Source organism: Phalaenopsis equestris, unplaced genomic scaffold, assembly GCF_001263595.1.
Source record: "Phalaenopsis equestris unplaced genomic scaffold, ASM126359v1 Scaffold000548, whole genome shotgun sequence".
NCBI classification, from domain to species: domain Eukaryota; kingdom Viridiplantae; phylum Streptophyta; class Magnoliopsida; order Asparagales; family Orchidaceae; genus Phalaenopsis; species Phalaenopsis equestris.
In genome coordinates this window covers 130,756-158,227 of record NW_018164988.1, presented here as the reverse complement: position 1 = coordinate 158,227, position 27,472 = coordinate 130,756, and the positions used below count along the sequence as shown (strand labels likewise).

Below are 27,472 nucleotides of genomic sequence, written 5' to 3'. Positions count from 1 at the left end.
TGGCGAACAACATTATAGTGTTTCTTTGATTATAAAGCATCTTTGAATGAGAGTAACCAAACTCCACCAAAAAACTTGTATTGGGATTACATTTATTGAGGACCATCGATACCGGAGTTAACCCAAACCATGACAGAAAACCAAATATTGTTATTGCAAAGTCAATTAGGAGCTTACAATTGACACGGTAAAAGGGAAATAAAACACGGAAACCAACAAACACAACTAAAATGTATCCCAAGTGTGGTGGACGTCGGCGAGGTCCGTTGGAATAGATAAGTTGGGGTGTTGGAAGGTGGTGGATTCAGCACGTAAGGCTTCCTACAAGGTGGATGAGTTGTGATAAGCCTTGTAGGGGACTGGAAAAGCAACAAGGCAGCACGGGGGATGGATTAAAATGGTTGTGGCAGTGAGGGAGGCGAATTCTACAAGGTTACAACAAATGAGAAGGGCTAGGGCAAAAGTTCTGAAGGCGGTGGCACGTTGGAAGGGAAGGCACGGTGGCATGGAAGGCAGAAAGAGGCAGGGACATCAACTCCTTGCTGACTGGATGGCCACAGCAAGCAGAAAAGCGGCTGGTGTCGGCAAGAAGATAAAAAACTGTAGGAAAAAATAGCAGGACAACTGTTTCGAGAGGGTGCAGTAGGGACAGAGCGGCCGAAAGCGATGTGGGAGGATGTGGAAGGAGATAAGGGAAGATAATCACCACTTCAGAAGAGAGATACAACCAGAGTACCACCCAATCCCTTTGAAACCATTAAGGGAGAAGAACGAACACCGACGGCTGTCCTAAACAAAAAACACAAAAAAATGACTTCCAAACCCTAATACAACAAATATAACAAAAAGGGCTAAAAAAGAATAAAAGATAATAAGAAATAAAGCATAAGAAAGGAAAACGAGATTTTTTCGGCCTATCTCTAGCGATAGATACAGTATTGTAGCTCGTACAGTACCACGGTATTTTTTTTATTAGCTTCCGCGTCCATAGCCTTTTTTTTGTGGATTCCAAATTAATGCAGGGGAGGAATAGAAGACAAATCGCCACAATAAGATCCTCAAGCAAAGCAAAAAAAAAAAGTGATGCAAATAGGTTACGACATCATTGGGAAAGGTTTTAAGATGAGATATTATCTATAAAGAATGTAGTTATGTCAAAGATTTTGCCTTCAAAATAAAAAAATTACAAATATAACTAAAAAAATCAGATAACAACTTCCTTAGCATACACTCTCATCGAGACTTAATCATGAATAACTACTTCAACATATAGAGATTTATGAAAGGTAGTAACAAGTTAAAAACAATCATAAAAATAACAATGATGTATAAAGTAAAAAATGTGAGAAAGTCGTACCTAATACATCCTTATTATTATTGTATCCTCAAAAGATTTTACTATTGCACATTTTCTAGCTCAATAATTTTAACTTTAAACTTTTCAATTTAATTGCATGTTCCTTTTAGGATAAATTTTAGACACAATTTTGAGCCTTATTAATATTATTAAAGGTGATGCGCACCCTCAACTCCATATAGTAGTCTATGCTAGAGGTGTTAAACAATAACCCAAGTGCTTATCTATGCGAAGTAAGGAATAATTTTGGAGAGCAAAATATGATAATCCTCAAATGAAATATTATAATGTAGTAGGAAAAAAAATATATTTTCAAAATAAAAACTGTCAAAAATAAAGTGACCAAATGATACAAAAGTAATGATTCAAGTTTAGACTAGCAAATAGAAACCTAAATTGATATACCGCAATGTAAATCAAATCTTCACTAACATCAATTTCATCTTCTTCATCCCCTAGACTCTCTTCCTCATCACTAGAACATAGTCCTCCATTTAATAATATAGTTATGCATGGTTTAAAAGTACTTTGCGCCATGGAGAGCATGGGCCTAAGCACTTAGTGCCTTACACAAAGAAACTTGACTAAACGGCATTTCAGTGATATTACTTGCATGACAGGTATTTGGTCTGCTATAACCTCATTTTTTCCTGTCCAACCGTCTAAGCAAACACACAAATCACCTTTGATAAGACTGAACCTTACATAAATCCCATTCCTTCCAACTCGGATAAGCTAAAACATAACACAAGATATTTGGTAAAATTAATCCCCAAGAATTGCATATTGTACTTGCAAAAAAAGTTACAATAAATGAACTACTTTGCAAGTTTGCTCTATCCAGTTGCAATACTCATGTAGTTTCATTTAAATTATTGTTTGACATCGCAATGAACATAATGCAGAACTAAGGCTAAGTTTTCGCTTCCTACCAATCTGGACTCCAACTCCCATAGCGTGGGGAAGTCAATAGGGATATAATCTTCAAACCAGATGTTATCACCAATATGCTCAATACAAAATGCAAAATCAAAGATCATTCCTTTGTTCTCCATGAGGAACAGATAAAGACTAAGACTCATATGTTTCAAAAGTATGTTGACAAAGTGCTAACTGGGAAGAAAAGGTGGAGAGATCAAATGGATAGATCTCAAAAACTATAAGAGATATGTTACCAATTAGTGCCAAAATTTAAAAACTAAGCAAAATTTAATATGAGTATAATAAGTCCTTAAAGGGCAATATATGGAAGAAAATGATCCACTGTGAACCTAAATTACAACATTTACCAAACAAAACCATAAAGCTAGGAAAAGAATCTGATGAAAATGCCGCATCGAATGATGGTAATAACAAAATTTGTGGAAAATACAACAATAACATGCTAGTAACACAACAAAATACTCCAGCATCTTAACCAAGCACTAAAAATGGCTTCAGTAGATTGAAATCAAGCTTACTGATAAAGTTCTTCTGATCTAAAGGCTTCTTCATGTAAGTTGGAAGCAGAAGCTGCATCTTTTCCACAAGCTTCTATCTCTTCAGTTGAAGTGTGCAAAACACTGGTTTTACTTTCCAATTTAGCAGAAACTTGATGTCCCACCTAAGAATGTTGCAAAATTATCATTCAGAAACTCAAGAAATGTGTGCGGGAAAAGCTGGTTGTAGTAAGTGTGCAGATGTCTGCAAGAAAGCAGTTAGTCAGTGTGCAAAGAGGGCACTCAAATGTTGAGGTTAACCATATAAATTAAAAAATATAAGGAACCTCTTCAGAAGTAAGAGAAGTATGGAGTCTAACATTCAATGCTTCGGCATCTGACATTCCTGAAGCATGGGTTTGTGGTTTCACTGTTGCTGGTGAAGTAAAAGCAGATAATTTGTCAAAATCCAAACCCTTATCTTCTTTAGTAACCCTGGAAGGAGTAGACATTTTAATAGCATCTATTTTAATCTGACTATCAAGATGGGCCTCAATACTCAAACTGGAAGTTTCAGCGCCTTCCTTGGTTTTATTACTTGAGTTCTCCATCCTAAATTTGGTAGTATCACCTTCAAACTCTTTAAAGGAAGTTTGCTTAGCATCAGATAAAAAAAAAGGTTCTCTCGTGGACGAAACATCATCACACTTTGCCATTTCCACCCAAACTTTAATTCCCTTTTGAGTTTCTAGAGATGCGCTCTTATGATTATGTTCCAATGCTTGAATAATCTCTCGAACTACATAATATGATCCACCAACTTGCTTTTGAGTACAGGAAACTGTTGGGAATTTCCCACCGTTCAAAGTTCTATATCTGCATAAAAAACCCAATTGATCATTCAATTGGAAGAGCAATTTCTTAAAACATTGTAAGCCAAAACAAATTGGAAATCCTAGCTTTGAAATATCATACTGACTTACAACTTAGAAGATCCAAACATTGTAATAGAGCTTTGATATACCAGCTTAATATTTTAATAAGAGATGATAACATAATGTAAGGGCTGAATATTAAAGTTGTAAGACAAAACTTAAGAAACCAGTTAATGTTAAATAATTCAACAATTTGCTTCAAGTTAATTTTGTAACACCCATAATTTGGGAAATTAGGTAAAGTTCTACAAATTTTGAGAATACCCCAAATTTCACATCCCCCAAAATTCAATCAAATTATTTTTATAAAATTCTACGTATCCAATTCATCAAATCAATATATAACACTATGCATGAATTGCCAGTGGATGGAGAAATAAAATTTGAAAGTTTTAAATTTAATTGACCTAATTAAACCTTCATTATTTTATTAATCCTGCCAATGCACTGTAGCCAACAGACCTTTGTGCACCTTCTCGCGCATGCATTGACTTGATTTAATCGAGTGGCTAATAAGAAAGGAGAGGCGAGATAAATGTCGCAATTCCTCCCTCTCCTAGTCTCAGTTTCGCTCGGCATAAAGGATCTTGCGATCTTTACAACAACGCTGAAGCGAACAAACGGGTCGAGCAATCGCCTAGAAGCCACAACTCACCACAGTGAGCCTCGGAGCAAAAAACGAAAAGTATGAATTCCTCTTTCACGCTATTCTAAACATGTCTTTCCTTCCTCACTTCCGTTTTGATGTTTGACTCGATTTTGTTATTTTTTTTGTTTTCAATCACTGTAGAAGGCGTCAAAGTGTCAGAAGTGTCGAACTTATTTTGCAAACTTCCTTAAGGGCTATTAGTATGATTTCAGCGAGGGGAAAGAAGATGAGAGGAGAAGTTTAAGCGGATCGGAGAAAGATTGGGTTATATAGAGAAGCTCGTTTGAAATGTGTTGGCATTTAAAGCATGTTTTGGGTTAATGCAAGTTATAAGCCAATTTTCATGAAAGCCTAAGTTGCCTAAGAATTTTAGGTTGTTCACACGAGACTGCGAGCTCAAGACGAGCGTGAGAAAACTCATCATAATACTGCTCCATCAAATCAAGTAAAATAATCTCGTGTCAAATTAAAAAAAATTATTGTTTATAGATTTTCATATGATTTCACATTTGACATTGATGCATTTAGAAATTATTGCATATTGGGAACGAATATCTGCATTGAATGTATGAATGCAAACTAATTTATTCTTCTAATACATATAATGTTATTATGCTATAAGCATGCTATGAGAAATATGATTGTTTATGATATAAATTACATACAGGTTTTTATTTGTTATGATTTATACATGCAATATATGAAATATCTTTGAATATTTGCTACATGTATTATACTTTAAGAAATATGACAATTGATGTTATAGGTAGACTATTACATGAGTGTTTGCAAGTACGATATGCAAGGATGTAGTATTTCCAACTCATGATGTTCAGGAGGCAACAAAACTCTGGAAACCATTGTGATGAAATAGTGACAGAACGTAGAGAACCATTGATATGAGAGGGAGCCATTGATAACTGATGTGTTGAGAGGGTTAAATCTTTATCAATACTTAATATGACCTTTAGAGTAGGATGATGACCCATGATGACAGGATATGAAAATAACTGAAGCCTATACATTTACAGATGACATTGTTATGAAATCACATTGCTGTGATGCTATGATTCCATTGCTATGATGACATTGTTACAATTGCAAATATGTTTATGATTATATACTTATGTCTATACATGAACAAAATAACATGTTTACATTACAGTTTTGATTTCTATACCACTTGCTTTATTTTCATTCCAGCATGTTGTGACTTGTGCATAGACATGTATAGTTTCATATGAGCATGCATTTTTTTCTTTTCAATATATAAAATTTTATTTTAACCTTGATTATTTCACCGAGCTAGTTGTTGCCTTTCAAAAAGAATCAGAGAGTATCGATGCGAGTAACTAGGTGTGATTTTTTTAGTTTTTTATCTGTATAGTTTTGAGGAGCCTGTACAGTTTTTAAGAAAGTAATTTTATGTATATTGGGCATAGCAGCTCTATATAATTTTTATGTTTTGATGATATGATTCTCCACACTTTTGAATATTAATATGAATGAATTATGAAATGCAAAGTATCACATATGCTTGCGACAATTTTGTTAGACTGATTCATCACCCACTAAGTCTTGATTCTAACGACTATTCGTGAGAAACTAGCATGACTGAATTGTCCGCCTCTGTCGCACCTTATCCGACACTTAAAAGGGGGTCAGTTAAGGTGTGACAGAAAGTGGTAGTAGAGCATGGTTATTGGATGAAGAGAATGATGAAAGCGTGTTGGACTTAGAAGAAGTAAGAATGGGATAAAAAATTAATTGATTTATATAGAGCAATAAGTTGATGAATCTAAGGCGAGTAACACATACGACTAAAAATAACATGCATGCACGATATAATTAGTATATGATAAATTGCATTTTAATAATAATTGTTGTCAATATAGATAAATGTTTGAAGAAAAATTAGAAAGTACTGAGGGCTAGTCTTTTAGGCCAAAGTAGAAAGCCAGAAATAAGATTTGAAAATGTTTTGAGCAGAAATGATAATAAGAATAGAGCAAATGAGCTATAGGGCATCGTTTAATTGATATCACAAGTGATTAACAAAATAACTGTCATTGAAAGATCCTCCACTAATATATGACCAAGAACTGACCATGGGGTAGAAGTTAATAGACATTTAAACATCTTTCAGTTTTTTAAGCTAATTGCATTCAAAGGTAGCAGTAACCCTATAATTGCTTAAGATTGACTACTGAAGATAGAAAAAAATTTGGATGGTATGATTTATCCGGAAAAAAGAAAAGTGGTACTAGCCACTTTTATACTAGAAGGCAAAGCAGAGAAGTAATGGCAGGCGTAACATAGAGAAATCTCAGCATACACCTCTTCCACAGATTTAATGGGATGAATTTGTTAATATTTAAGGATTGGTTTTATTCTGCCTTAATGATAGATTAGCATTACAAGACAATTCTTCAATATACATCATGTGTCTAGATCCGTTATGCAATATGAGGCAAAATTCACTTCTCTGTCCAGATATGCACCTCACTATGTCAGTATCAAGGCAGAAAAATGTCAAAGATTGGTTTATTCTGCTTTAAGCTAGATTAGCACAACAAGACATTCTTCAATCTGATTCAAGGGTCTAGATTCATTATACAATATGAGTCAAAATTCACTTCTATTTCAAAATATACACCTCACTATATCAATACCAAGAAGAAAAAAATGTATTAGATTTCTACGTGGCCTAAGAGATCAGTTGAAGTTGGCTTTAACATCATTTGAAATCAATGATTTCTTCGTGCTAGTTGAAAGAGCTGGAAGAATTGAAAATGAGTTGAACTTTTCCAATCATGACAACCTCAAAAAAGCAAGCAAAAAAGATTTTAGTAAGGGAGACTTCTTCTAAAGCAAGAAAATTAAATTAGAAGATAAGCAAAAACAACTAAAGAAAATTAAATTAGAAGGTAAGCAAAAACAACTATAGTCAGAAAAACCAATTTATGAAAAGTGTGGGAAAAGACATCTTTGGCAGTGTTTGTTGGATTCAAGTAAATGCTACCAATGTCGAGAGCCAAGACATTTTCAAATGAACTTTTCGCAGGAAAAGAAAGGAGACAACCTAGTAAATCTCAATTGACAATTCAAGTATTAGTAACAGGGATGGCCTAGAAAAGTCTTGGAAGAAAGCCAATCTAGTAAATCTCAATTTTTAGGAAAGGCTTCAATGCAAGCAAATGATGAAACTTCAGAGCGCATAACTAAGCAACCAGTAAAAGCCCAAGTTTTTGCAATTAAATCTCAGAAAGCAAAAGAATATGAAGAAGTGATGACAGATGTACTTCTGATTCAAGATCAACCTAACATGATTTTATTTGATTTAGGTACATCAGATTCTTTTATTTCTGATAAGCAGAAGCAACTACAGTCAGAAAAACCAATTCATGAAAAATGTGGGAAAAGACATCTTGGGCAGTGTTTATTGGGTTCAAGAAAATGCTACAAATGTTGAGAGTCAAGGCATATTCAAATGAACTGTTCACAGGAAAAGAAAAGAGACAAAACTATTCAAGGACAGGGATAGCCTAGAAAATTTTTGGAAGATAGTTCAGCAAATCTCAATTTTTGGGAAAGCCTTCAGTGCAAGCAAATGTGAAAGTTGAAGAAGCAGTAATAGATATACTTCTGATTCAAGATCAACCTGACTCGATTTTATTCGATTCAGGCGCATCACACTTTTAATTATGATAAATTTGTTGTCGGTTTACATGTTGATATTATACAATCTACCCTTGCCTTCTTTGTAGTGATGCCTTCAGGAAGTGGTTTTATGCAAATAGAAAAAGTATCATGCACATTAATATTCATGATAAGCTGTAAGCAGAGTTAATTATATTATTTCAATTCAGACCTTTAATGTCATATTGAAGATGGATTAGGTGGAAAATCAATTTGCTACCATTGAATGATAAAAAAGATATGTGAAATTTAGATTGCCGGGTGAAAAGCTTTTTTATTTTTATGCGATTGAAATGCACAATATTCTCTAATTAGTGCAGTGAAAGCTGAAAAATACTTGCAAAGTTGTGAACTGATATTTTTAGATAAATTAGAAGTGTTTAATAAGATGTACAGGAATTGAAAAACATTCCAGTTGTTGCTAAATTTTTTTATGTATTTTCTGAAGAATTATCGGGAGCTACCACCAAAACGTGAAGTTGAGTTTAGTATTGATATATAATTATGAACATCTGCAAATTTCAAGTCTTTGCACAATATGGCTCCGAAGGAATTGCAAGAATTGAAATGTCAATTGTAGAAATTGATAGTTAAGGGTTTTATTAGACCAAACAATTAACATTGGAGAGCTCCAGTATTGTTTGTCAGAAAGAAATACAGATCAATGTGGTTGTGCGCCAATTATAAAGAGTTGAACAAAATGACAATGAAGAACAACTAGCATTTGCTCAGAATTGATGATCTATTTAATCATTTAGAAGGTGTTAATGTATTTTCTCGAATTGATTTGAGATTGAGATATTATTAGATCAAAGTCAAGGAGACAAATATAACTGAGACAACTTTTGGGACTTGGTATAGTCATTACTAATTCTAAGTATGCCTTTTGGCTTAACCAGTGCTCTTGATGTATTTATGACCTAATGAATCAAATCTTCAAGGCCAATGTGGATCAGTTTGTCATTTTTATTGATGATATTCTAATATATTCAAAAAATGCGACGATCATGCTAAGCATCTGAGGATTGTAGTTGAGCTGATGAGGCATAATCAATTAAACGTAAAATTGTTGAAATGTGATTTTTAGTTGCAAAGCATTGCATTTTTGGGGCATATTTTCAGCAATCATAGAATCTCAGTAGATCCTCAAAAGGTAAAACAATTGTGGAATGACCTACTGCAAGACATGTTATTGAGATACACAGTTTTCTTGGTTTGGCTGGTTATTATGAAGGTTCGTAAAGGAGAGAAGATATTATAAATTTGATTTATGTTAAGAAAGGCAGAGGTAGACCTAAAAGGACTTGGGCTAATTGTATAAAAAATGATATTAATGTTTTCAAATTAAATGAAAATATAACACTCAATAGGATGCAATGAAGAAAAAGGATTCATGTAGCCAATCTCACTTAGTGAGACAAAAACTTGAAGAAAAAGGATTCATGTAGCCAACCTCACTTAGTGAGACAAAAACTTAAAACTTGTTGTTGTTGTTATTGTTGCACTGCCATCCACTAAGTTGTATTTCTGAATCCAGTTCAAATTGTATGTCTGTTTAAAATCAAAGTTATGTTGAGTCATCGTTGTCTTGGTCATACAAATTTTGCGTACATAAAAAAAATATTTTCATATTTATTTAACATTGTCATTGTCGGTCCCAAGCTAGGATGTGAAAAGTGGAGGGTTGCGTTAGGTAGTCGACAACCAACGTAAAACTTGTCGAAAAAATCATGACATAAATCTTTTTGATCTTTGTGTAAATGCTAAGGCGACCCCTGGAAGCGATGCGCTATATAGTCTGAATACAATGAAAAGTGTGCAAGGGTTGCTACACCTGCGCCAGGGTGTAATGTCAAATAAGCAAGAGTTCACACATTACAGACGGATGTGGGTAAAGAAGTTAGTCTATAAAACTTATAAAATTAATATTAAGATATGATCTTGGAATATAAATACTTGGAATATAAACTTGGAATATAAATACTCTCAATAGTAAATTAATGAAATTAGTTGATATTATGATTCATAGAAAGATTAATATCTTGTGTATTCAAGAAACTAAATGAGTTCGAGAAAATTCTAAGGAGATTGATAACTTAAGTTTTAAACTTTTTTAAACTTTGGTATTTTGGTACTTTGGTATTTTGGTAAGAGTCGCATTAAAAATGGTGTAGGTACAACAGAGAAGTCTAAAGTGAAAGATAATGTTGTAAAAATTATTAGAGTTGGAGATAGAATTATAGTTTTTAAGATTATTATTGATACTAAGATTTTTAATATTATAAGTGTTTATGCCCCTCAAGTAAGTTTAGATATGGGGTCTAAAGATAAATTCTGAAATGACTTAGAAGACTTAATACAAATGATACCTCTTGAAGAAAAAAATTTTATTGGAGGAGATTTAAATGGACATGTAGGTAGAGTGGTAGAAGATTTTAGAAATATTCATGGTGGCTACGACTTTAGAGTGACTAATGAAAAAGGTAGAGCTATTTTAGATTTTGCTTTAACGTATGATTTTGTTAATACTAATACTTTATTCAAGAAAAGAGATGAGTGTCTTATTATTTATAAAAATGGATCTAATATAACACAAATTGATTATTTTCTTATGAGAAGAAGAGATCGTCGAGATTTTAAAGATTGTAAGGTCATTCCAAGTGAGGATTTAAGTACCCAACATCGTTTATTAGTTCTAGATTTTAAGAAGAAGAGTTATAAAATAAAGAATACTAGTACTCATCATCATAAAATTAGATGAGAAATTGAAAATAAAAATAAAATTTTTGGTTAAGACGTATTACAAAGATTTCTCATAATCAATTTGGATTTATGTCGGACAAGTCTACTATGAAAGTTATACATTTATTGAGAAGTTTGATGGAGAAGTTCAAAGATAATAAGGAGAATCTATAATTGATTTTTATTAATTTAGAAAAAGCTTACGGATAAGGTTCTAAGAGATATCCTTTAGAGAGTTCTTGAGAAGAAAGGTGTTGATATGACTTATATTCAAGTCATTAAAGATACGTATACTAGAGCTCTTACTTGTGTTCGAAAAGGAGGATTGACCAAATATTTTTTCTATTTATGTTGGATTACATCAGGGATCGACTTTAAGCCCATATCTTTTTGCTTTAGTTATGGATGGACTTACTGGACATTTACAGGAGGATGTACCTTGGTGTATGCTTTCTGCTGATGATATCCTTATCGTGGATAAGACGAGAAAAAAAACCCAGAAAAAACTTGAATTATGGAGGTATACATTGGAGTCTAAAGGCCTTCATTTGAGTAGAACTAAAATTGAATACATGGAATGTAAATTTAGTGGTAGTAGCTCTAGTGACATAAGTGTAACCTAAAATGTGTGAACGATTTAGATATCTCGGGTCTGTTGTTCAAAGCGATGGTGATATAGATGGGGATGTTAATAGTAGAATTCAATTTGGTTGGTTGAAGTGGAGGAATGCTTTAGGCCTTTTGTGTGATAGAAAAGTACCGCTTAGACTGAAATGGAAATTTTATAAGACGGTGGTGAGATCTACAATGCTTTATGGCGCTGAATGTTGTCCTTTAAAAGAGAAGCATAATACTAAGTTAAGTGTTTCCGAGATGAGATTGATTAGGTGGACGAGTGACTTTACTCTTAGAGACAAAATGCGAAATGATATATCTGTGATAGGGTTGGTGTAGCTTCTGTGATGGATAAAATTAGATAAAGTCGTCTTAGATGGTTTGGTCACATCAAGCGTCGACCATCTGATGATCCGATTAGGAGAGTAAATGTTTTAGATTCGACTTATGTTAAGAAAGACAGAGGTAAACCTAGGAAGACTTCGGCTTATTGTATAAAAAATAATCTTAATTTATTAGAACTAAATGAAAATATGACACTAAATAGGACGCAATGGAGTAAAAGGATTCATGTAGCCGACCCCACGTAGTGGCTACGTGGGATTAAGGCTTTGTTGTTGTTGTGGTATTTATCACTAAAAAATTCAATTTTTATCAATGTGAAAATTGTCAATTTATAAAACATGCTAAACATGAATATTTCAAATTGCAATACAAGACTTTACATCCTTTTTTGGTAATTCAAATTGATACCTAGGGACCCTCACAAGTAAATAATAAAAATATGACACGATAGTTTGTATCATTCATAGATGATCGCATGAGAACAAAATAAACATTCCTTATGAAATAAAAATCTAAAACAACTGCCATATTTCAATATTTTCATCTCATAATTCTCACCCAAAATCCAAATTCTTAAAACTGATAATGTTAATAAATTCTTTTATGCCATTCTTAGTACTTGTCTTTCCAAGCATGGTATCATCCAATAACTTCTTATATAGGTGGCACGTGCAATTATGTTATTTGATCACATGCTTCTTGTATAGGTGGCAAGTGCAATTATGTTATTTGATCACATGCTTAAACATTGAGAGAGAGGGGGGTGGGGAGATCCATTCTCACAACCACATATCTCATCAATAGGATGCCAAGTTGAGTCTTAAAATTTCGAGTTTTCAGCAATATTCTCATATAATCCTACCCACACATTCACTCTTTTTCTTTTGATTTACCATTGAAGATTTTTGGTTGTTCTATCTTTGTTCACATTCATCAACAACACTGCAACAAATTTGATTTCAAGTCTCTCAAATGCATTTTCCTCAATTACTCATCCAATTAAAAAGGGTACAAATGCTACTCTTCAACCACTAGAAAAATATACAACTTCATGATCATCACCTTCTTTTAATATCAATCTTACTTTCCCAAATCTAAAATTCAGGGGGAAAACTCGAGAGAATATTAGATTTGAGATTTTTTCCAAGATACTCCAATAATTTTTCTTTAACTGAACCAAATAATGTCCCTAAAAAAGCTTCACTTGCCTCTACTTCACCTCAACCAGCTCCATTTGAAGAACCAAATGCTATCACAAAGACAACCCCAAGTGCCTCTACACCTAAGCATGACACCAATGAACAAGAATTTCATTTCTATACCAAAAGGATATAGAACCATTATGTAGAGAACACTATGCAGTCTCGAGACTGTTAAGAGCCTGACCCAAGTCCTCCTAATAATCATAATGGTATGGATACCTCAACTCATGACTGTCTTACACTGATGGTTGATGACTTTAATCAACCAATTGCACACACGAAAGGTATCCAAGAGTGCATTGGTCATCCAATTGAAAGATATGTAGCCTATGAGAAGTTGCTACCTTCTTTTGTGACAAACCTTGATAATGTGCAGGTTCCCAACTCTATCCAAGTACCTTTAAAGGTTTCAACATAGAAACAAACAGTTGAGAAAGAATTTTGGGCTCCAGAAAAGAATAACACAGACACTTACAGAGTTAACACATGAAAAAAATCATTTAGGCTGCAAATGGATATTCAAGATCAAATACAGAGGAGATGGAAGTGTATGGAGATTCAAAGTCAAACTGGTTGCTAAGGGCTTCACACAGTCATACGGAAAAAAACATTTGCACGGGTTGCCAAACTTAATATAATTCGGGTTTTTACTCCCTTACAGTAAATCAAGATAGAACTTTATATCAATTTGATGTCAAAATGCCTTCTTGAACAGTGACATTGATGAAAAAATCAAAATGACTATACCGATCTTGAAAAATAGGTCGAACAACAGGTTAGTTCATAGGTTGAAAAAATTCTTATGACTTTTAAGCAATCTTCTCATACTTGGTTTGGAAAGTTTGTTTAAACACTTATTACAAATGGACATCATCAATGTCAAGCTGATCTTACTCTGTTTGTTGAATCTAATTTTAGAGGCAAAATTTCTATTCTCATAATATATGTAGATATTATCTTGGCAGGTGATAATTCAGAAGAAATTATCAGATTAAAAAGGATGCTTACAACAAAATCTGAGATCAATGACCTCCATAATCTCTAATATTTTATAGGAATGGTGGCCTGGTCTAAGGAGAAAATTGTCATATCTCAAAGGAAGTGGCATCTTAGACTTGTTAAATGAAACTGGCATGCTTGGGTGTAAACATCTTGACACACCTACGGATTCCAACAAAAGGCTACATAGAAATGAAGAAAGCAGTCAAGTTAACAAAGGAGATATCAAATACTTGTAGGCAAACCACTTTACTTATCGAATGATCCAAAAAAGTAGGTTTGTCAGCAAATCAAAGACTTGTGGGCAAACTGGCAACCCTAATATTGCATACTAAGTCAGTGTAGTAAGCCAGCATATGAATAACCAAATGAGAGTCATTTGGGAGCAGTGAATAGAATTATGAGATGCTTGAATATGACCACTAAAAATGATTTATTCTTTAAGAGATTTAAAAATCATGACGTTGAAATATACACAAATGCGAACTGGACAGGAGAGGTAATTGATAGTAAATTAACCACTAGATATTGTTTGAATGTATGAGGTAATCTCGTCAAATGGAGAAAAAACAAAAGTTGACTCTCGGAGAAGTGCATACTTTGAATATCATGTTATTGCATTAGAAATATGTGGAGAAAAAACAAAAGTTGACTCTCGAAGAAGTGCATACTTTGAATATCATGCTATTGCATTAGAAATACGTGAGAGAATGTGAATTGAAAGACTATCAAGAGAACTTAAGGTTGAAATGAAAGACACAATTAAGATGTTTAGTGATAACCAAGCAACTATTTGTATAACTAAAAAACTCATGCATAATGAAAAAAACCAAATCAAGATTGACTGACACTTCAATGAAATTGTTCAGCTCAGCAATGTTACCACACCAATCCAGACTGTTGATATTCTTACCAAAGCACTACCAAGGGTCAATCATGATTAATTAAAGTCTAAACTTGATTAATACAACCTAGCTTGAAAGGAAGTATTAGAAAGTGTCAAATCGCATTAGGAAAGAATCCTCATATTATATTACACTTATTATATTTTCGTTATTAGATATTTCCACTTTTCTTTTTTTTAAGGGATTCCAATTTTGGTTCCTTTCGGGCCTGTCTGGGATCACTTTCTGTTTTCTATTTTTGTTTTTATTTTTAGTCTTTTGTTTTTGTTTTATTTTTTGTTTTCTGTTTTTAGAAATTGTGTTTGGTATTGTTACGATTTATATGTTTCTAAAAATAAAAATAACAAAACATGTTTGGTTAGGGATTTTTTATTTTTTATTTAAAAAAAACTATACTTTTTATAAAATGTTTGGGTCCATGAGTGCTCCAGTTTTAAGCTCTGTCACCCATGACGTATACGACGTCTTCCTTGCTCCACCCAACATAAAACATTACTTGTGGTCGGGCGAGCAACAACGAACGACTACGGAAGATAGACGGTGGCTATGGTGGGAAGCGGCCGTCTACATTGGGCGGGGTGGGCGGCAGGCAACCAACGGTTTTGGCCAGCAGGGCCGTTGGACGGAGGCCGAAAGCGGGCAGCGAGTGGCGGAGCCTCGCAGAGGTAATGCTCCGAAAAACATGTTTTTAAAACAACAAAAACACAATTTTTGTATTTTTTAATGTTTTGAAAACAATCCTAATGTGTTTTAAAAACAAAATTAAAAAAAAAAAGAATAAACAAACACTATTTTTGGGTTTGTTTTTTGTTTTTTGTTTTCAAAAACAAAAGATAAAAAACAGAGTGTGATGCCAAACAGTGTCTTCATTATTATAAATATGAGGCAAGGTGTAATACATTGAAACTAGCAAGAAATAAAATTCTTTCCAAAGTTATACAATTTTACTTTTCAAAAAATGATAAAAGTGCTACTTTTTATGTGATATTAAGGATTAAAGTGCTATGTGTGTAAATATGAAAATTTAGGTGTGAGATATGCAAATACATAAGATACCCCTATAAAATTTTGCCTACCTGGGTCAAGTAAATAACGCATGGTTTTAAACTAACACAAGCAGATTAAAAGCACGAGTGAAAAACTCTAGTTTAAACTAAAATATGAAGATCAAAAGCATGAGAGCATGGTTTACGCCAAAAATTAACTGAATCTTACTTCTCCACAAAAGCCAATACCATTGCACTCCTTTCCAGCTTGGTTTTTTTCTTTCTATTATGTTGTGGGGAAAAAGAGTCAGAAGAAACTGCAGCAGAAGAACTCCAACACCATTGGTTACTTGATTGAAGTGCCACATTTGATACCTCCAAGAACTCTGCAAGGACGTTTTTTGATAATCATACAAAAAAGTTTGCAGAGTTTACCTGAAAGAAATCATGATATCTAGTGTTCACGAAAAACAAACATACTCCTTATAGAAAAAGGTATACAATAATAGCATTGCCTTTTGATTAGAAATACATTTCCTCCTAAACGGAAAGATGGATACTCAGCCAATGTATACTAAAAGCACCAAGCACCATCAAGGTGGTATGATTGCACAATGTCAACGGAAGGTGTTCAAGGCAACCAAAGAATATAGTCCCACTGTACATAATTGAAAAATAAGTTGGTGTAAAAATATTTCACCTATAGACTTAAACTTTTGGGTTGAAAATAAACTAGAAAAATGGTGTATACCAAACTTTGATCTCCTTTTGAGTTAGACTCTCTAACATCTTCACAAAGCTAATGGTTATGTTCGGATAGAGTGATTCGTGCGGTATGGAGCTCCCTTGAGTCTTAACTAATTATATTACGGTCAAGCAATGTCTGATAGCCAGTGACCCCACACAAGCACCACATAATCGAATAATCCCTTGGTGCATACGCTTGATGATATTTAAAATATAGAATATTCTTTTGAGTTAAAATGTAGTTTGATATAGAGAACACTTCATGAGGGAAAATTTGTTTAGACACATGAAAATAGAGATATTAATCCAATTTCAAATAAACAAAAAAAAAAAAAAAGTAAAAACACCAAGAACTTGGCCAGCATTCACCTATATGCCTTAGCTTTTGAATTGAAAATAGATTAGACTAAAAGTGTCTCTAACCCATCTTAGAGCACCCTCCCTAACATTAGGTGCCAATATAAAAACCACCCAAGTAAAGTGAGGTGCTACAAAAATAGCAATTTTGCTTAATATGCCTATTTAAATTATAAGCAATATTTTTTAGGAGTATAACATTGCAACCATCACATTAATCCATGAAAGAGAAAATAATATTATATGATTTTGTTGCATTCCAAGATTATAAAACCTTTCTAAATAGTCAATGTTAAAACCATTTAAAAATTTAAATAACTGAGAATAAATTACTCGTAGCATGTATGATCTAGGAATATCCCTACTCGTTCCTGTTATATCTTCATCTTCATCACCACCCATGCTCTAAATTACTGTCTAAAACTCTAACATTAACACTAGCTCTAACTTATTGCCTAATGTGAATTCGTATTTCCCCAACCGCTTAATACACTATTCTCATCCGCCCATATTAAATTATCATAAAAAATGTAGCTTATGCAATTAAAGTATTAGAATTCAACTCCAAAATCATGACAATGCTTTCACCAAATTAACTAGTGTCTAATGGTAGAACACTGGAGCATGCAATAACCTAGCAATCACACCATCATAAGAGATGCAAGAGGACCCAAGGTTCGACTCACCTAGGTGCCTAGCCAAAGTTCAACTTGGCTTTAGAGACACTATTTTGATCAAATAGGCTAATATAAAATTTACAAAGTTCCAACTTCATTTATTATTTGTCATTTCCACAAATAAATACTAGTGAGTAATATAAATAAGGACCTTTATAATAAAGTGAGAAAATAATGAACCAAATCAAGATAAATGTTTACCTAGACAGTTAAGGACTTTATAGTTACAGATTGTAGAAATCCAATATACATCCTAGATTGCCGAAGAGCATTTTTTTTGAATCAGCAGTGACTGTAGCCAGCTCTCCACAAATCCTGTGGCCATTCCAAGGCTATTTCGATGCAACGTCCAGCACAAAATAATTCCTAAAATGATTCTTGGTAGTTTTTCAATTCTCCAATAGTTATAAAACGCTGGCTTCCATTAAGGGTGCTGGTGCCATATGCCCAAATCAAAGTGATCATGAGTTTCCATATAAGGAGGATAAATATCAATATATAATGTTTTAATTCTAGGCTTTGCAGATTTAGAATCTTCTCTAATTTTTTGTTTTTGTTCTTTTCCATTTCTTCCACAAGACAAGCAATGTGAATATTTGTTTTTATTAGCTCTATAAAGTGAGAAAAAGAAGACTATTTCCCCTCTATTTTTCACGTAAATCTTTCTACTTCATACTTTATTTTTCCGTATGGCATAAGAGTTGCTCCTCTGAAAGTCATCCCTCATTAGTTTTTAAGTTATTCTTGTTACAATCTGGCTCGAGGTTTGGAATTAAACACGGCGTATACGGACGGTCTGATGGTGGAAGTTAAATTTTCCATATTCATTGTCTACAACTTATATCTAACAAATGAAAGAATCACTAAAGAAATTAAATTAAAACAACACAATTAAATTTAAATCATTACATGCTATCAACGTCTTATAAAACGTTTTCTATTTTATTGCTCAGCTTTTTAATTAATTAATTACACCTAAAAAGGTAGTGAATACTCACACTCTTAACTACATAATATAAGAAAAAAAACAATATGCATGTCAAGTAAGTTTTTAATAAATAAGTATAAAATATTTGATACTTTATGAATATGATCACTTACGATATTTAATGATATTCAATGTTTTTTACAATATCAATAGCATATCTATATCATTCTCTGTCTATACAACCGTCATAAAAGCATCGTTTAAAAATTATATCTATTAAGATACATCAATATCAATATTATTTTACAATTACATGCACGAGTACCTTAGTGTTCCTCTCTGACACCATAAAGGGGTGACCATCATAGTCAAAAATACACATGTAAACATACTATAACAACTTTATGTAACAATGATCATTTCATTCTCGTTTGTATAAGAGTCAATATATTTACACACGAATCAATATCTATGATAATTTAGACGATATTGAGTATGCATAACACTTTAACAATATGAACAAAATTCAATAGAACCATAAATCATGGGTATGTAGTGTTATAATATAACAGTAACAGTGAGTGCATTTGATCGAGAATAATTAAAATATTTTTATAGCATAAGAATATGAGCATTCACCTCAAAATCTTATGCCTTAACTTAAATCTTCAAACACACTTAATCTTGTCTCCAATAATATTTTGGAGCGTTATTAATATTTTCCTTTTAAAAAAAAATCAAATATCAACTTTCTCATAATTATTATACTCTAAAAATCTAACTGTAAGAAAATTTTTCATTATAAAAATTCTTGAAAAAATAAAAAAAAAATATTTAAAACTTTTTATGATTACTCAAAAAACAAAATAGTGAAAAATGACCCCATAAACAATTCCTTAAATGACATTCTTTTGGGAATTTTGAGGGCTTTGCCCAAATTCATTCCACCATATACAAATCAATATGAAAAATAAATGGGGCATTTGCATACATCCCACCCAATTTCTAAATATAACATATCTAACACCTATACTTTATTCTTTACATTTATACCACCCAAAATTTTCATATCACATCAAAAATATATGTAAAAATGGAAGTTTAGGTGTTAGATATGTAAATACATAAGAACTAAGTGGTATGCATGTCAATCTTCCAAAATAAATATATGCCAATGAGAGCTAAGATAAGAAAATTACATTTGAAGATGAAGTAAACAAATGGAAAAAAAATGAAGATTTACATACATACAACTCAATTCCTATGTATTTACATATGTAACACCTAACTTTCCATTTTAACATATATGCAACCGTACATATGACTTGGAATGTATTTACATGGAACCCGAACTAATTAGAAGACTAGAAAATAAAGTTAAAGTTTCTCTGCAACTAATAGTCACTCAAAAACACACACCATAGTCACTTTTTTTCTTTCAACCAAGAGCAGATTGATATGCTAAAAAAGGTGTTTAACCAACTTCAAACAATTTCACCGTTGCATGAAATCAGCACTTGATCAACGGCTCAAAATGGTATAGTCGTGAATGCTTTTACTTCAAAATAGAAAATTTTCAACAGTGGTTATAGAATTTGGTGAATTTGATCACATGACAGGAGATATCTCCTTATCACACAAAATACAATCCCGTTATAAGAACTACATTCTAAGGATTACAGATGATTTTTGCCGCCAATTTCAAAAACATCACCGCAATCTCTTATCTTCCGGCAAAATTATTAAAAATATGAACTCCAGTACTAAATTTTTCCTTACTCGTGAGTTTGAAAATGCAATCTCAGAAGGACAAATGGCAATGCTAAATAAAATGTTGGACAAAGCTAGACTCTACTTCTTGAATTATGAAAAAAACCCTAAATTACATATTACACATACTCAGTGTATATCTCGCCTTAAAGAGAGCACTATAAAGCAATGAAAGCTTGCTTGCTTATCCAAAATTAAGTATCTCGAGAAATTATTGCCTATCTTATTTATTAATAAAAATAAGAAGTCGTTTTGATACGAGACAATGCCAACTATTAAAACTCACCAAAAACGAATATTATAGCTATTCTAAATCCTCTCAAACTTTTTTCCTATCATTTATAGTAAAATATGAAGATCATCTCATGTTTACCAATATCTCATAGGCAAGGTGGTTAAATCTATTATCAGCGGTCATACAAACAATTACTTGAATTTCTTAATGAAGATAAATCTGAAATAGTCATATTGTTAAGAAATTCCATCACTAAATATAAACTCAATTTAAAGTTCTAGAAATTGAAATAGAAAAGAATACATTCATTCCATTCATGGTAACTATTTTTGCCAATAAGAGATTGTTAATGAAAATTCTTGTATTTATACCCCTCAATAGTATGAGATTGCCTAAGGAGAAATGGGCATCATTAGAAGCTACTAAATCCATTATGATCACTAGCAATGTTCCGAAAAAAACTTGGGAAGGGATACTATTAACCATTGCAACCTCATTAACAATATGCCATAAGAACCCTAAAATTCAAAATTGTACGTACTCGTCAAAAATTACCCCACAAATAATCTCATCTCCATTATTCCTTAATGTGTTCTTTTACCCATTTCATGTCAATCAAAGGAGGAAAATCTACACAGAAGTTATAAAACATAATTTATGGATTATTCTCCTAACTAACAAGAGTACAGGCATCACTATCCAAAGACTAATAAATGCTACAATATTATACATATAATATTTATTGAAATTTTCTCAAAACTCACATTCAAGGAGAAAATTCTAACTCTTTTAATGAATATGAGTTTTGTAAGAATATCTATCATTCTTCTTGGGCCTAAATCTCTCCTTAAACTACCGAATCTTATTCCCCTAACCCCACTGAAAATTCTCAATATCAAATACGACGAGTTGGATGCAATGGAATTGTTTATACTATATGATAGAAAAATTCAACTCGGTAAAGGTGATCGAAGCATTTCTTTAGGGCAAAACCACATTTATGGTCCAAAAATCCTTCATAATGTAGCACAAAGTCCGATCATCATGATTGATCACAAGAAAGTTTAAGTACAATAGTTTGTTTAAGATAGCCGACTAAAAAGTATATCTCCTATGATCAGCTTCATGCTTTGACAACAAATACTTCTAGAATGTGCATTCCCAATAACATCTATGAAGCTTTAAAAGATGATATGAGGAAATATGAGCATTGAAGAAGCTCGCAGACCTGTCAAAGAGAAGGAAATATATTGACAGCAAATGAATTTTCAATGCTAAATAAAATGTTGATAAAAGCATTGAAAGGTGCAAGGCTAAACTAGTAGAAAAAGAGTTTAAGCAAACTTACGAGATTGATTATCAATATACTTTTTCATGAGTTGCATGATTAATTCAACGTGGATTCTATTATTTCTTCTTGTGAACCAAGTATAGCCTCTTAATCAACTACATATCAAAATGTCTAAAATAAATCAATCTTGAAGTTATATTCTATATGAATATATGATATGACTTTGAGACAACTAAGAATAAAAATAAAGTCTGAACATGCAACAAATTTTTATATGAACAATCACCAAAAGCTTAGTTTGATAAGTGCACTATTATGATTAAACCATGAAAATTTTGGAGAAGGAATAATTATTATTCCTCTTCAATTTCTTAGAAAATGATTACAAGTTAAATAGAGGGGGACGACTCCCATATTAGGAAAACAATAATATCAATTATAACTCTCCATTGTAAAAAAAAGAGAAAAAATTTATGATATACTAATAATAGAAGATACTAAAAATAGAAAATACTAATAATAGGAGATACTAAAAATTCAACTCCCTCCCTCAAATTAGAGCATAGGTATCTGTCATGCCCAACTTATTTACAAGAAGCTTAAAATTAGGCCTGCACAGTCTTTTCGTGAAGATATATGTTATTTGTTGAGCAGTAGGGATAAATGACATGCAAATAACTCCACAATCAATATTCTCTTTTATGAAATGCCTGTCAATCCCCACATGCTTTGTGTCTGTCAATCTCTCTCGTCAATCACCAATTTTATGGATTGGGACCACTCGAGACAGTTGTGCCCATTTTGTTTAATAATCGTGAGATAAGATACTGGAATTTGTGAGTAGTAATTAATAGATGTGGGCATGAAATAAGCTGTAGGGTGAGGTGAAGTGGTTTCAGAATTACTGGAGTCAATAGATGTGACTGTGTTTCTTTGAAATCCGGTCATCATCACTGACTTATATGATGTCATGAGAGAACTTGTTGGGAGTTCACGCGGCTGTGAAAAAAAAAAGCAACGGCTAAAAAAAAGTAGCACAACCAGCTAGTGTCAGCTTCTGCTTTGACCACTAAGTTCTGTTGAGGAAAATACAACCACTTTGAATACAAAGTATGAACCAATGACTTTGAAGGGAGAAGACAACGACATCGAAGGAGTTGCACGACCAGCTACTTTGATCGTGAGTTTCGCCGACCGTCGCAATGGAAAAATCGAATGATCCTTCAGATGATGCTTCCAACGAAGGTGAAGTCAACATCTTCAAAGATGGAGGAAGATGTAACAAAGGTTCTAGAGGCTTCAAAGGAGAAACAGTGTCATGTGGGAAGGCGCAAGCAGCTTTGAAGGAGAAGCGGCATCCCATGGGAACAATAGTTTCGCACTCAACCGATCAATGCAGGTCCGATCTTCGCCCAGGGCACTTCCAGTAATCGTTTAAAATAACTAAATACAATGCAAGTTTTGGAGAAGGAAATCTATTATTCCTCTTCAATTTCATAGAAAATGATTACAAACTAAATTGAGGAAGATAACTCCCATATTATGAAAACAATAATATCAATTTTAACTCCCCATGATAAAAGAAAGAAACAAGAATTATGCTATACCAATAATAGAAGATACTAGAAATACAAAATACTAATAATAAGAGACACTAAAAGACAACAAAAGGCGAAGTATTTTAGGGATAGAATGATCACAATCAATTAATGAAAGAATCATCAACGGGTAAAATCGCAATCCTCATTATTTATGTTGATGCTATGATGCTAACTAATAACAATGATAAATAGATTAGCAAACTAAAAAGAACCCTAACAAAAGAATTTGAAATTAAAGACCTCACATGCTTAAAAATATTTCCTCATTATAGAAATTGCAAAATCAAGAAAAAGAAAAGATACATCTTAACAAAAATATAACTTCAACCTCTAAAATAAATAAATTATATGAAGTAACGCCACTAATACCTTAATAGATCCTATCAATAAAATTAGTAGACAAAGAACATTATCAATGTTTGATAGGAAAACTATCTACCTTTCTCACAGTAAACTTGACATCTGCTTCAGAATATTTAGTCAATATATGAATGCTCTGTTAAAAAGCATCATGATGTTGTTTACGAGATTTCAATATATTATATAAGTCACAAGGAAAAGCCCTATTTTTCAAGAAAGGAACTAATAGAAGTTTTGAAATCTTCATGGAGGCTAACTAGGCATGATCTATAACTGATTGTAAATCAATATCTAATTATTGGTCATTCGTTTGGGGAAATAAAAGTAAGACCCAGATAGTAATTGCTAAAAGTAACACTGAACCTGAATTCATAGCCATAACTCATAAAATTTATGGAGGAACATGACCTAAAAGTTTGCTAGAAGAAATAGAAATTCAAATAAAGAACCAATAATGATGAAATGTGATAAGTAAGCTACCATTAGAAGCACCAAAGAACCTATCTATTATGATCTAATATGATTGCACAAAATATATCAAGATAGACAGGCACTTGATTGAAAAAAAAAATCGAACACAAGCTTATCTAAGTGATCCACACCCTTACACAAAGTCTCAAACTTCTCATGTTCCACAAAACCCTCAAGTAAATACATTTTTAACAATCTTAATTTCAATTTATAAATGAACATGTCTTTCCAACTTGAGGGGAATTGTGAAAATATTATATCCAATCTAGAATGCCTATGAAATTTTTTGAAAATCAGCGATATTGTAGCCAACTCACCACAAATACTGCAGCCATTCCCAAACTGTATCAACGCAACATTCAGCATAACAGCATTTCTGGAATGATTCCTAGCAGATGTCAATTCTTCAACGGCTATCAAGTGCTTGCTTACATTAAGGATGATTCTGCTGCAAGCCCAAATCAAAGTGATCATGAGTTTCCAACTGAAGAGGACTAAGATTTTGTTTTAATTCTAGGATTTGTGTATTTATGAACTTCTCTATTTGTTGTTTTCCCCATTTCTTTTATAGCACAGGCCATGTGTATATTGCTTGCCATTAAGATTGAGTACAATTCCTATAAATTTTGTACTTTTCAACCTCTTTGGAGTACAACAACAACAACTACAATGACGACAACAAAGCCTTAATCCCACTGAGTGGGGTTAGCTACAAGATTCTTTGGAGGAAGAAAAACAAAGTTTTTCTCCTCTAGTTGTTCCTACAAGTCTTCCTGCTCTAAACTTTCTTTTTTCGGCGAAAATACACTTGCGTGGTTGGTCAGACTTTACATGTAATTTGTGCTCATGACTATGATAAATTAGGCAAATTCTGTTGGATGGGACTCTCAACGTGCAAACTTTCAAGACCAACATAATTTGTACAGTGGTTGGTTTGAATTCCAAAAGCAAAAACACATATTCACAACCAAGTTAAATTTAACATCATACGAAGCAAGCTCAAAAGAGGTTCGGTTATAAAATAATATCACAATGAGATACTAATAATCATATGAATCTTTCTTTCATTTACACTTTGGCTCCGTCAAGGTACTTTGCTCCTAACCAACACAAGAATTTACAGCATGGGCCATATTCCATTGGAAGCCACAACCTCAATTAAAAACATAGTGATACAGGTTCATCTTGAATCCTAATTTGTCTGTTCCTGAAGTACACTAGAGCTCACACGAAAAATGAGGAGAAAAAAAATAATAATAGAGAAAGCTTCAAAATTTTCAACAAGAGAAAGGCTTTGAGTATAAAAGCTTGCAACAGATAGTATTATCCTGGGATCTTCTAATTACCCCTTATTTATAGGTTGGAATTACAGCTTGAACACTATATAAAAAACTATATAATGGGGTATATGATTAATAAAAAGTAAAAAAGAAAGTTTATTGGCTATTTGTTGTAGAATATATGAGGTGTGTAGCCTGAGAAAGAGTCTAGGTCTGTAGTCGACAATGACGAGGAAGTTGTTAATTTCTTACAGTAATCTTCAAGTAGCTCTTGAGCTTGCATAACTATGTCACATATGGATCTTTTTACAAGTACACCATGAATCTAGTGAGCTTACAACAAATCAGGTTAGCTAGTTCACCTCAAATCCAGCTGGCTATATCACCTCGACTCTGGCTAGGAAGTCACTTTGGACCCTTTCGGCACGTTTTTCCTTGAACTTGCTGCCGAATTTACTTCAAAAACCAATTACTGAGTTCATCCTTGCAATATTTTGATGTACATTTAATTCTTTGGTTCTCTCAAATATTTAGAAAAGAAAAAAAGAATGATCATAAAACATAATCTTACTCGAAAACGAAGCTTTGCTCAGCTTTTTTCTTGGGAAGAACCTTTGCTTATCCGTGCCAAAATTTTTGTTCATTTCCATTGTAAAAGACAAGTTTATGGAGTAATGCATATTTATTATACAATAAAAAAGCGAAAATGTTAAATTTTTATCAATATTGAAATGTGTAATAGTTTGACCATTTGTTGCTTTGACCATATCAACACGACTAACCTCCCATAACTAGCCCTCCCATTTCTCATTAAAAGGATTACAAACACCTTTGATCGTCTTCTTCCTCCCACATTTGAGAGTTATATCACAAGATAAAATTAAGGACTTTGAGAAAGTCATGCTGCCAAGTATTTTAAAAAAGTAAAGAAAAAAAAAATCTCACGGAAGAAGAAAGCTAAGCTTGATCTTGCTGAGGCTGAGTAAAAAAACAAAGTCATCTCAACTTCTACGGCTTTTATACTGAATTTCACTACCATTGATTGATGGGTCAGCCCACTTTGAAGTCATTCTGAAGCGTTGAAGATCTTTCCGTATTAAATGAATTTTGAAAACTCGTTGATATTTTAATTTATTTATTTTTTACTTCAATGACAAATATATTTTTTGAAGGTGGCTTCGGCGATTTCAATTGTGCCTCCAAAGAAAATCAGAAGAAAAACTGAAAATTCTCCTTATGCCAATAAAAGCCACAAAATATACAGAAACAAAAATTCAAATAATCGTTTGAAAATATTCCAGTTTTAAGTGGCAATCCCTAACAGCAGCAAGTCTAATAAAAGGTCTGGTTCATCTCATCACCTTACCCCTTTCGACCAATTCCTCAAATCAGTCAATGCAATGCTATCCATATATACATAAGAACACCAATTTCTAAAACTTCGTAGGTTTTCCCAGTTCAAGCCGTATAATTAAGCAACTGCTGCAAAGGTAGACAATGAAGGAGAAACAAAAAGATAAATGAAGAGCATTTAGTTACTCTTTCTGGACCGAAGACACGATGATGAGGAAGTAAATCTCCTTGCAGTGATCTGCATGTGCTTCCAATTGATGAGCAACTCATCTCCAATCCATATAGGAGCCGGCGAGCATAATAACCTGCAGAGTGAAATTGAGATGGCGAAACCCAACTGAAAAACTGATTTCTAACTCTCTAATCTCTCCAGCCACCCGCTAATGGTCGACCAAATGCCAAAAATTTAAACGAAAAAGGAATTAGGGTTTAGTCCGACGAAAGGAGAACCAGGGTTTTAGGGTTACGGCTAGGCGTAAGAGAAAACCAGTTAATCAGAAAATTCGAATAGAATTAATTAATTAATTAAAGGAAATTTCATTTTCACTTA

General features: G+C 32.9%; 1 protein-coding gene across 1 annotated transcript in view; it reads right to left on the bottom strand.

The window, feature by feature from the left end:
* LOC110029099 overlaps positions 1 to 27,171 on the bottom strand; it is a 31,774-nt gene extending 4,603 nt beyond the window's left edge. The window contains exons 1-5 of the mRNA XM_020731226.1: positions 27,109 to 27,171; positions 24,607 to 24,737; positions 16,082 to 16,238; positions 3,123 to 3,651; positions 2,818 to 2,960 (exon numbers count right to left, since the gene is read on the bottom strand). Coding sequence (XP_020586885.1) covers positions 2,818 to 2,960; positions 3,123 to 3,651; positions 16,082 to 16,238; positions 24,607 to 24,655 — 878 coding nt within the window. The 5' untranslated portion in view covers positions 24,656 to 24,737; positions 27,109 to 27,171. The remainder of the gene's footprint in view (positions 1 to 2,817; positions 2,961 to 3,122; positions 3,652 to 16,081; positions 16,239 to 24,606; positions 24,738 to 27,108) is intronic.
* Between the last annotated feature and the right edge of the window lie 301 nt (positions 27,172 to 27,472).